At 36.4% G+C, this 12317-nt stretch overlaps 1 protein-coding gene across 2 annotated transcripts in view; it reads left to right on the top strand.

Annotated features, from left to right (window-relative positions):
• The window catches only part of ZBTB44 (zinc finger and BTB domain containing 44), a 70462-nt gene that overhangs the window by 33806 nt on the left and 24339 nt on the right, over positions 1 to 12317 (top strand). For both annotated transcript variants that reach the window (XM_045483482.1, XM_045483481.1), the window contains exon 2: positions 4946 to 6018. In XM_045483482.1, coding sequence (XP_045339438.1) covers positions 5001 to 6018 — 1018 coding nt within the window. In that variant the 5' untranslated portion in view covers positions 4946 to 5000. The remainder of the gene's footprint in view (positions 1 to 4945; positions 6019 to 12317) is intronic.

Genomic DNA, 12317 nt, shown 5'->3' with positions numbered 1-12317 from the left:
ATAAGCATGTATGCTATTCATCAGGGATTTGGAATAAAAGGGAGGGGTGGGCAGGAAGGAAACTATTTCTGAATTACTAGTTCAAATTGCAAACTATTACACAAATAGATTTTATTACTTTTAAGTGCTGCATGAATTCTACATTAGTATAAATTGGAATTAAGTAATATTTTATTCAAGAATTTTGAATGAGCTCTTAATCTATAACTACATACATATTCATATACATATACACACGGGAAAATGAGAAGTTTCTTTAAAAGAATTACGTAATTGATAAAAATTTCAGGTTATACTCTCTGGCTTCCAAAGTATCCATATTATGGATGACTTTTCAAATAGTGTAGTTTCATCATAAGTTTTGTCACAATATATGATATTGCAGTATCTCCAAAATATGTTAGTCCATGTCATTTTTTTATTATAGAATTTATCATGAGACTCAGTTTCCACAGACATGTATTGGAAGATGCATATCATAAATGCATGGTATACAAGGCATTTCCCAGTCTAATCTTCATCTTCCTCTCTTCCCATACAGCTAGTTATATCAGGCTTTGTAGTTTATATGTGTAACCATTACATTGAACAAGCATAACTTGTGGAAGCTACTCATAATCCATTTTATTTTTGTCTTCCATTGTCCATTTAAGTGGATTCTGTGGTGTTAAGTTCTTCCTTTGGCTCCTTGAAGGGCAAGTCTTTTCTGGTTACTTTCAGGAATTGACTATTTTCAAGAACTAATAAACTTAACTCAGAGTTAAAGGATTCCCTCCTTTCCCACCTCAGTTGTACCATAGGCCTATAGTGAAAAGTGAGGTTTGTTTGGCTTCCTTTTTCTTTCGGTTTTTCTCCTCTTTGTCCTTTTATTCCTCTTCATTTGCTAACTGTGGTTTCTGGCCTCTTCAGGTTGAGAGAGGCAAGGGTTGAGTAAGAATAAAAGATCTTTAATAGTAATAAAAGCAGCAGCAGCAACTAATATTTAATACAACATTTATTTTCTGCTAGGTACCGTACATATATTAGACCAGTTAATCCTCAGAAATCTCTGAGGTATATTCTGTTATCCCTTTTTTTACTGTTGAAGAAGTTAAAAGCACAGGTGACTTGCCTAAGGTCACCAACCTACTGAACATAAAGGCAGTGCCAGGATGCAAACCCAGCACTCTGGCTCCATAGTCCCTTCTCAACGACTCTACTGTATTGTTTTTATATACTGTTGGGAGATGATAAGCATACTTCCTAGTCTTGGCCAGACTTTAAATCAGACTTCTACCCTTTAGATTTTTTTCAAGTGTGACATACATTTTCCATAGACCGAAGACAAAGAGCAAACATGTCTCAACCCATTTGCCTTGCAGAAGAGTAGGAGGGAGTAGGATGGGGTTTGGAACTCAAAGCACACTGATGACTGTCTGCAAAAATCCTTTTGTAACATTTAACTCTTTGAACATTGTAGGTGAATATAGCTCAAAGTTGAAAGACTGTTTTCTACTACCTTATTGCATAGGTGGACTTGCATCTCACTTTGGCCAGCAGTATCTGAGGCCTCTACCCAAACCAAGATTGAAATGGTTTCATTTTAAGACCCCCGTGCACATGCTCTCCAAATGCCATTTAATTCCCTGCCTTCGACATCTTTGTTCATGCAGATAGTCCCTGGATTAAGACTATGTCACTTGCTCTGAAGGCATGTGCTTTCCTCCCTGAACCACATGATCCCAATCAAACCAAGCACTCTTTATAAGCCAGGCTTTTAAAGAAACCAGTTTACTATAGTTCAGCAAATCAAAGAAAAACTTTATATATAGTCCTCCCATTTTCTTTCTCTCCATTTCATTCCTATGAGAGAAATCAGCAAGTATGTTAAACAGTGGTTTGCTTAGACCAGTTTTAGCTGCTTAGTTGTGTCGTGGTTATTTGACTTTGGGAATGGTGTATAAAGTAGATTTGTATTTGAACTCATCTTTGATAATGGTCAGATAATTACTTCAGTGGCCTTGCCTGGCTATCTTGACAAAGGGCTTTATGACTTTTATCCTTTCTGTTATCAGACAAGAAAGTCTCAGATTGAACCTTTTGTCTTCCCATGTTAGAATATTCAGTGGCCTTATATTTATTCAACTGGAAAGCTTTAGGTTTTTTCTTTTCTTTTTTCTCCTTCACATACACATTTATCTGCATAGAACATTCAAAGGGATGTTTATGGGATTGTTTGATGTTTGAACTGACATTGCCTTCTGCATGCTCACATTTTTTAAAAAATTTTTATTTTAACTCCAGGATAGTTGACATACAGTGTTATATTAGTGTCAGGTGCATGCTCACATTTAGAATGTCATACGGTGCCCATTAACAGTTTGCCAATACAATGCATAGATTGCACAGGGAGGCACATCATGATGGTGAGCAGTCATTGAGATCACTGTGTGATCCCATGACAGCCTGGAACTCCTTTCAAATGCTTTATCACCTGGAAGAATTCTACTTTCATTAGGCCCTATCCTCAGTGATGCCTCTTCTACCTTGTACATTCAGTTTCACTCATGTATGCTGCACACCTTTTGTACCTTGGTTAGGAACATGTAAGCTTATTGAGGTCAAAGACAGTGTTTTATTTGTACTTGTGTACCTCCCTTCACATAATAAAGTGTCTCACATCTCTTGAATCCACTATTAAGGTTTCAATAATGTGAATAAAATTGGTTATATTTTGACTATTAGAATCCTGATTCAGTCTTACTAATACTTGTGCCCAAAACAAGGGAGGTAAAAATAGTAAAGTTATGCTCAGTTATAATCCTACCATACCTGCCATATTGTGTACAGTTCTGAAAACCACTTTTTTTTTTTTTTTTCCTGAGAGAGAGAGAGAGCTGGGGAGGGACAGAGGGAGAGAAAATCTTAAGCGGGCTTCATGCCCAGCACAGAGCCCAACGAAGGGCTTGATCCCGTGACCCTGGAGTTATGACTTGAGCTGAAATCAAGAGTTGGACGCTCAACCGACTGAGCCACCCAGGCACCCCCCTGGGAACCAGTCTTAAAGGAACATTAAAAAGTGAAGATTGTTGACAGCAAGGAGAGCAAGCAAATTTTAAGGAGCATTTAAAGGGACTAGGGATCTTTGAAGAAGAGAAATCATAGGAAAGAATGGAATGTGATTGCCATCTTCATTTTTGAAGGCTTTTTCAAGGGGAAGGAAAAAGTAGACCTACTCTGTATGACTTCGTAGTTTTAACCAAGAGTACCTGAAACCCTGGTTTTGTAGCAGTATGCTGGAGTTTTGTTTTTTGGGATTTTTTTTAAGAAAAATTTTTTTAATATGCAAAAAAAAAAAAAAATAAAACCAGAGGGAATAAATATCCATACTCCTACCAATGATTCCTTTGAAGATGATGAACATTCCATTTGAATATGATACATTATTCTGTATACAGTTTCAGAAGGATCTGTATACAGTTCCTTTAGGGAACTCATGAATCTCAGGTTAAGACCTCATGTTCTCTTGCGTTGTGTGTGTGGCATAGATACAGATACTCTTTCATCACGTTTTTCACTAAACATATAATAACTACTATTGAGTGTTCACTCTATGTCAGTAATTGTGCATTCATTTAATACTCAGAAGCAAACATTTTTCCAGGTCCATTAAAGATTCATCATCTGTAGCATCTTTTAAAATTGATGGTTGTATTTTTGAAGCATTTGAAATCTTCTTTTACCTAGAGACAACTTACAATAAGTATTTCTCCAAATTGGCTTTGTTTTGCATTTATTTCAGTACTAACAGTAAAAAAAAAAAAAAAAAAAAAAAAAAAAAAAGTTATTTATCACAGATAAAATGGCTGATGTACATTGTTGATATTTTTTTACACTGGGAAAGTACGGTGATCTAAGAGTCAGAGGATCTAGATCGTCGCTTTGGTTGTCATTCATTGGTCACATAACTTTTCTGAGCATTAGCTTTCTTATCTTTACTAAGGGGATAATATAAGCCTTCCTGACTTCACATAGAGGGTGTAAAAAGTTAGGGAGAAAGTGCTGTAAAAACTGAAGCATTATTAGATGTGCTAATTTAAAACTATTTGAGAGTATCAGTTTTTTGTATTTTTAGTAAATAAATGTGAAATCTTGTCAAGGCAAAACTAACTTTTTTTAAGGGAAAATCCAATCAACTGATTGATTTCTAACCATTTTTTAAGATAAATTTATTTCCAGAAAATTTGTTTCATTGTATTGGTAATATAAATAAATTATTAATGTATTAGTAATATAAATAATACAACAATAATAACTGGTTTAATTTGTTGAGCATTCACAAAGTGCCAAATGCTGTGCTAACCACAGTATATATTGTTTCATTTAATCCTGTAATAACCATGGAGGAATTGTTGAGGAAAGAATCCAGACCTATCATATTCTAAAACTTGAAGTCTTAACCACCTATATTTATTCACTTTATAGCCTAAGAGAGGCAGTATATATATAGCATCGATGTTAAGAAGGTAAGCTGTGGAACCAGCCTGTCTGGATTTGAATCCTGGCTCTGCCACTTAATAACTTTCTGACTTTAGCAAGATAGTTAACCTTATTCTGTTAAACAGGGGTAATGATGTACTTCTTGACAGAGAGATGACAATCAACTAAATTATCAAATGTGAAGCATTTAGAACAGTGTCTGACATATAGAAAGCACTCTTTAATTGTCTTATATACAAACTATTATTATTTAAAACTATCCAGCTCCTTTAAACATTAGCTCACAGACTCCACTGATAGAGTTTGGGGGAATGTTAGAGAAAATAATATATTCTCTACCTTGAACTTTCTCACTACCATCCTTCAGCTTTTTTATTTAACACAGTGGCTACATGAAAATAAAGTAAGCCACCTTCTATTTCAACCACTAAACTATCAATTAATGCTTATTTTATATATTTTTTAGGACTTTCTGATTCATTTGCATCCTTGAAGAGCATCTGTAGAAGAGGAAGGAAAAGATGGGTGTGAAAACATTTACTCATAGCTCCTCTTCCCACAGCCAGGAAATGCTTGGAAAGCTAAATATGCTGCGAAATGATGGACATTTTTGTGATATCACTATTCGTGTCCAGGACAAAATCTTCCGGGCACATAAGGTGGTACTAGCAGCTTGCAGTGATTTCTTTCGCACCAAACTTGTAGGCCAAGCAGAGGATGAGAACAAGAATGTGTTGGATTTGCATCATGTTACAGTAACTGGCTTTATACCCCTTTTAGAATATGCGTACACAGCCACTCTGTCAATTAACACAGAAAATATCATTGATGTTCTAGCTGCAGCCAGCTATATGCAAATGTTCAGTGTTGCTAGCACCTGCTCAGAGTTCATGAAATCAAGCATTTTATGGAATACACCCAACAGCCAATCAGAAAAGGGTCTAGATGCTGGACAAGAAAATAACTCAAACTGCAATTTTACTTCCCGAGATGGAAGTATTTCTCCTGTGTCTTCAGAGTGCAGTGTGGTAGAAAGAACCATTCCTGTCTGCCGAGAATCCCGGAGAAAGCGCAAAAGCTACATAGTTATGTCTCCTGAAAGTCCTGTGAAGTGTAGCACGCAAACAAGTTCTCCCCAGGTATTGAATTCTTCAGCTTCCTACTCAGAAAATAGAAATCAACCAGTTGACTCTTCTTTAGCTTTTCCCTGGACTTTTCCTTTTGGAATTGATCGAAGGATTCAGCCTGATAAGTCTAAACAGGTAGAAAATACCCGGACTTTAGAATTACCCGGCCCATCTGAGACAGGTAGAAGAATGGCTGATTATGTGACTTGTGAGAGCACAAAAACTGCCTTGCCACTGGGTACCGAAGAAGATGTCCGGGTCAAAGTAGAAAGGTTAAGTGATGAGGAAGTCCATGAGGAAGTGTCTCAGCCTGTCAGTGCATCTCAGAGTTCACTGAGTGATCAGCAGACAGTGCCGGGAAGCGAACAAGTCCAAGAAGACCTTCTGATTAGTCCACAGTCTTCCTCTATAGGTATAATGTCTTCTGTGTGTTTCATGATGTTTTTCTGTGTTTTTCAAGTCAATATGAGCATTTTTAAGTATCTTTTAGATCAGAGTTTTGTGCTGGATCCTATAGGAAACATTAAAAAGAATAAAACATGATAACTGGATTTTTTTAGATGCTATTAGTACTTTTTTTTTTTTTTTTTACAAGTTATGGATTGGGAACGAGAGAGAATAGTTAAACGATTTCTGATGAGATAAAGGCAGATTATGTTACATATGAATTGTGAATTATTTTCAATGCAAAATATACCAGTTTTTAAAAATCCAGTTAGTGTTTTATTCTTTCTCAAAATATTTACTGAAAACTTACCATGTGCCAAACGTTGGGGATACATGATAAAAAAGACATAGTCTCTGCAACTGAAGATTTAATAGTCTAATTGAGAAAGCAGATGTGTAAATCTAGCACTAGGCTGGAGATATGAACAAAGTGTTAAGGCTTCACCACAAAAAGAGCAAGTTAACACTAATATATTCGAGATGTATTTTAGTTAGTAAGTACAAGTTTGCCCAGGAAAGGGAATGACATTTCTTTGAAAATGAATAAAAGCGGGGCGCCTGGGTGGCGCAGTCGGTTAAGCGTCCGACTTCAGCCAGGTCACGATCTCGCGGTCCGTGAGTTCGAGCCCCGCGTCGGGCTCTGGGCTGATGGCTCAGAGCCTGGAGCCTGTTTCCGATTCTGTGTCTCCCTCTCTCTCTGCCCCTCCCCCGTTCATGCTGTCTCTCTCTGTCCCAAAAATAAATAAACGTTGAAAAAAAAAAAAAAAAAAAAGAAAATGAATAAAAGCACAGAGGTGTGGAAGACCTTTGCATGTTTGGTGAGTGGCAAATTCAGTGCAAAATAATGTGAATAAAGTATGGAAGCCTTCAAGTATTGGAAATAATGAGAGAAGACAAAATGAGCAGTTGAGCATATTGTGAAGAGTCTAAACACAAGTTTCAGTTAGGATTGCATTCAACTGCAGATAACAGATCCCTTCAAAGTGGCTTAGACCAAACAGGATTTTATTTTTATCACATAAAGTGTTCAGAAGTAGGAAGTCCAGGACTGGTATGGTGGCTTTACAGTGTAATCATTGGCCTAGGTTCCTTGTATATTTGTATCCCTTGTATGTTTGTAATCCACCATCCTTAATTGGTCAGTTTCATCGATAAATTTATTGCTTCATGGTTACATGATGTTTGCTTCATCTTTAGCCTCATATTCTAGTAAGGGGCAGTGCTTGTGTCAGAAAAGCACAGATGTTCCCAGAAATCCCTAAAAAGCTTCTGTCAGATTATGTCATGTGGTCTTCCCTAGCTATAAGGGAATTTGAGAAGATGTATATTCAGTGGGTATATAACTGCCTCAAACAAAATTGGAGAATGGATATTGTGTGCAACTAGCAGTGTCTGTCACAGCTAGGCCATTTAAGTTTGAATTTTATCCTAGTGGTAATAAGGAGTCTACCTTAAAGGGAATAAAAATAACACATTTACAGATAGTTGGGAAAATTAATTTAGTATTGGTATCCAGTGGAGGTTGGCTAGACAGAGACAGTCTCAGAAACCAGTTACACTAGTTGTTTTTGTATGAATGAAGATGCTTAGAGTAAAACTATAAAGATAATGGATATTAAGAGATTGAGAGACTTCATAAAGGGAGAATCATTACTACCTGATGATGTTGAATATAGGGATTGAGGGAATGGGAAAGGTTAGAGACCTCTAGGTGACTAGAAAAATAGTGATAACATTTTATGTTCATTGATTTTTGTCATAATTTTTCATATTATCTAAATAGAAATGTCTTATTATAATTAATCTTTTACAGTTACTTTTTCTTAGTGAATGGTACAAAAAATATTGGTAATTATGTAATGGGTAGGAGTCTATGAAATTCAGTTACTATAACTTGAAAATCATTGGAAGAAGGTGGGAACCTAGTTTTAAGAATAAGTCAACAAGGTCAATTTGGTTAATTATGCTTGGGTGATGGTCCAAGTAATGTTATGCTACAAAGCAGTTGAAAAAGGAAGATTGGTGAAATCAAGACTGAAGATTTCCAGTTTCGGTTTTTTGTTTTTGTTTTCTTTTTTAACTTTTTGTTTTTAATGTTTATTTTTGAGAGAGAGAGACATACAGAGTATGAGCAGGGGAGGGGCAGGGAGAGAGGGAGACACAGAATCCAAAGCAGGCTCCAGGCTCCAGGCTCCAGGCTCCGAACTGTCAGCACAGAGCTGGATGTGAGGCTCAAACCCATGAATCACGAGATCATGACCCTAGCTGAAGTCACACTTAACTAACTGAGCCACCCAAGTGCCCTGAGTCTTTTTCTTTTAGCAGTGACCGAATGAATCTCAAGGAAAAAATATATATAAGAGCTAAAACCAAAGGACTGATCCTTAAGAAATAGCTATCTTCAGGGAGAAAAGAAAAGCCAATAAAAAATAATAAAGAGGATTTCTCCAAAAGGTTGGAGAACCAGGAATGCTGTATTAACTTTGTTGATTTCTTGAATTTTGACCCACTCTATGAATTTCCCAGTGTTGTCACAACAAAGTGTACCACAACTGGATTATTTTAAACAATAGAAGTTTATTCTTTTGTAGTTCAGAAGGCCAGAAGTCTGAAATCAAGGTGTCAGCAAGGCCGTGCTCCTTTGAAGGCTGTAGAGGATTCTTTTCTTGCCTCTTTCCAACTTCTGGCAGTTACTAGTACTTGCTTTTCTTCAACTTGTAGTTGCATCCCCCTGATTTATACCTGTCTTCATGTGCCTTCCTTGTGTTTTTGGCACCAAATCTCCCTTACCTTACAAAGACATCAGGGCCCCCCTACTCAGGATGACCTTGTCTAACTTGATTACATCTGCAAAGACCCTATTTCCAAATAGGGTCACATTCCTAGGTATCGGGGGTTAGGACTTGAATATATCTTTTTTAGGGAGACACAGTTCTACCCACAGCACCAATTAAAGATCATATTCCTGAATTTGGATCAAGTCATATTTTTCTTTTCTTTTCTTTTTTTTTTTTTTTAATTTTAAATCCAGTATAATTATCATATAGTGTTATATTGTTTCAGGGGTACAATATAGTGATTCACCAATCTGTACATTACATGGTGCTCATCATGATACGTGTACCCTATTTTTGAGAGAGAGAGCACAAGCAGGGAAGGGGCAGAGGGAGAGAGGAAGACGCAGAATCTGAGACAGACTCCAGGCTCTGAGCTGTCAGCACAGAGCCCAACGGGGGGCTCAAACTCGAGAATGATGAGGTCATGACCTGAGCTGAAGTCGGACACCCAACCGACTGAGCCACCCAGGCGCCTCGGGTGATATGTGTACTCTTAATTCCCTTTACCTATTTCACTCAAACTCCCCCTCCACCTTCCCCGTGGTAACATCAGTTCTCTATATTTAAGAATGTTTTCGGTTTTCTTTTTTTTTTTCTTTGTTTTGTTTCTTAAATTCCACATATGAGTGAAATCATAATGGTATTTCTCTTTCTCTGACTTATTTCACTTAGCATTTTACCCTCTAGGTCTATCCATGTTATTCCAGATGGTGGGATTTCATTCTTTTTTAATGGCTGAGCAGTATTGATTGCTTTGTATGTGTATATGTGTACACACATATACACACACTACATCTTTATCCATTCATCTGTTGATGGACATGAGTCAAGATAGTTTTTGAAGGGTTCAAGTGAACACACATTCAGTAATGTATTTGATGGCAGGAGATGTTAGCTATATGTTCATATGAGTTTTTGTTAAATTACTAGTCTTTAATCCTCAACATTTTCTGAATAATTAGCTATTTAATGAATATTACTGTTTTTAAGTATATTTATTTACTTAGCAGGGGAGGGGCAGAGGGGGATAGTAGAGAGAATCCCAAGCAGGTTCCATGCTGTCAGCGCAGAGCCTGACACGGGGATTGATCCCATGAATCAGGAGATCATGGCCTGGGCCAAAATCAAGAGTTAGACATTCAACCAACTGAACCACCCAGGTGTACCTGAATATTACTGTTTTAATCGTTTATCTGAGAACTTAGAAACCAAATATTAATCTTAATATCTTGCTAACTAGGCATGTGAAATAGTCTGATTTTATCACTCTCAAGTATATCTAATCAGTTCAGATTTTGCCTTTCTATCTTACTAACATGATTAAGAGAAGTTAGGAACTTCAGTAGAATATACCTATCAGTTATATAATTTACTTCCAATATATACTCTCAAAGATGTAGACTCTATTTTAAAGCTGACATGTGAGTAACTATGATCTGAATATCATGTAGTCAAATAATCTAAAAGCTGTTTTCCTTGCCTTCACAGTAAATGTAGTAATCACTCTCAATTAACCTATCTTAACTTCAAATCTATACAATAAAACAAAGCTTTACAGTAAAGTTAAATTGCTATAGTAGGCAGTCAAAATATGTGGGCAGAAGTGTCCATCAATGGATGAATGGATAAAGAAGATGTGTATATATATATATACACATATATATATATATATACTCGGCAGTCAAAAAGAATGAAATCTTGCATCTACGTGGATGGAACTGGAGGGTATTATGCTAAGTGAAATTAGAGAAAGACAAATATCATATGACTTCACTCATATGAGGAATTTAAGATACTAAACAGATGAACATAAGGGAAGCAAAAAGAATATAAAAACAGGGAGGGGGACAAAACAGAAGAGACTCTTAAATATGGAGAACAAACAGAAGGTTGTTGGAGGGGTTGTGGGAGGTGGGGTGCGCTAAATGGCTAAGGGGCATTAAGGAATCTACTCCTGAAATTATTGTTACACTGTATGCTAACTAACTTGGATATAAATCAAATAATAAATACGTTAAAAAATTAAAAAAAAAATAAAGTATGTAGGCAGGAGTAAGGAAAAATGTTTATAGTACTTTTTTTTTCCATATTCCGTAAGAATACTTCATAAGAGTATTTACTTTTACTTACTAATTTATTTAAAGAAGATATCTAAAAGTAGTTTGTCTTTCCTAGGGACTGAGAATATAATATTTAATACATCCATTATTACAAAATTCTGAAGTAATAATTTGATTATCCATGAAATTAATCCATATAGGATTTTACTTGTTCTTTTAAGTTCCTTTTATTGCCAGTTGCACAGCATAGGGTTGTAAAATCGGACATCCCCAGTTTAGAGAATCAATAAATACAGCAATAAAAGAGAAAAAAGACTACTAAATTTAGGTTGGGTCCTGGTACTCAAAAAGGTGGTCATCAATATCTGGTATAGTTTAAGAAAAAATATAAGTGAGAAAGAATTCATAATATGGCTTTTTAATTATTTGTCTTGAAGTATCATCTTTATGTATCAAAGACAAAATAAATAGTACTAGAAAGTCCACAGTTTGCTATGTTAAAGGAATTCAGTTTTTCCTAAATTTTAAAATCTGCCATTAAAAGTAAAGTGATTGTTACAGGGGTCAGAATATTGAGAGGTAATGTGACATTTTTCTCAGCAGTAGTGAATAAATAATTAGTTTGAAGTGGGCAGCTAGAATTACAGGTAGAATTACAACACTGAACATATAGAGAAGTCGTATAACTAATGATTAAAAATTAGAATTTGGAGTCAGACAGATCTAGATTCTGTTACTGGTTTCTGCCACTTAGTAGATGTGTGACGTTGAGCAAGTCATTTAACCTCACTGAGTTTCCATAACTATAAGGTAAGGATAGTAATACCTGTCTATTAAGTATGTCAGTGCCTTCCAACAAAAGACCACCAGGAACATACCGTAGTTGAACAGTTTGATGTGGTAGTTTTAAAATCTGAAAATCCCTAACAGTTACCCCAAATACACAAGGTAAATTAGTCTGCAGCAGGCACCTGTAAACCCTATGTTCACATAAGAAGTAGTATCCTAGTGGTGGGAGTTTGGGGAACATAAATATCATTCATTACAACAGAAGTGAGTCAGTTTTATGTCCCTTAAAATGCACAAATTCCTTGGGTCTCCTGGGTGGCTCAGTCGGTTAAGCGTCCAACGTCAGCTCAGGTCATGATCTCATAGCTCATGAGTTCGAGCCCCACATCGGGCTCTGTGCTGACAGCTCAGAGCGTGGATGGAGCCTGCTTTGGATTCTGTGTCTCACTCTCTCTGCCCCTCCCTGGTGGGGAGTTTGGGCTAATATAAGTATCATTCATTATGACAGAAGTGAGTCAGTTTTATGTTCCTTAAAATGGACAAATTCCTTGCCTAAAGTTAAAACAGTTTCTGCAAAC

This window comes from Leopardus geoffroyi, chromosome D1 (assembly GCF_018350155.1).
Source record: "Leopardus geoffroyi isolate Oge1 chromosome D1, O.geoffroyi_Oge1_pat1.0, whole genome shotgun sequence".
Lineage (NCBI taxonomy): Eukaryota > Metazoa > Chordata > Mammalia > Carnivora > Felidae > Leopardus > Leopardus geoffroyi.
Note: the sequence above shows the minus strand (reverse complement) of the source record. Positions and strands in the feature narration are given on the sequence as shown.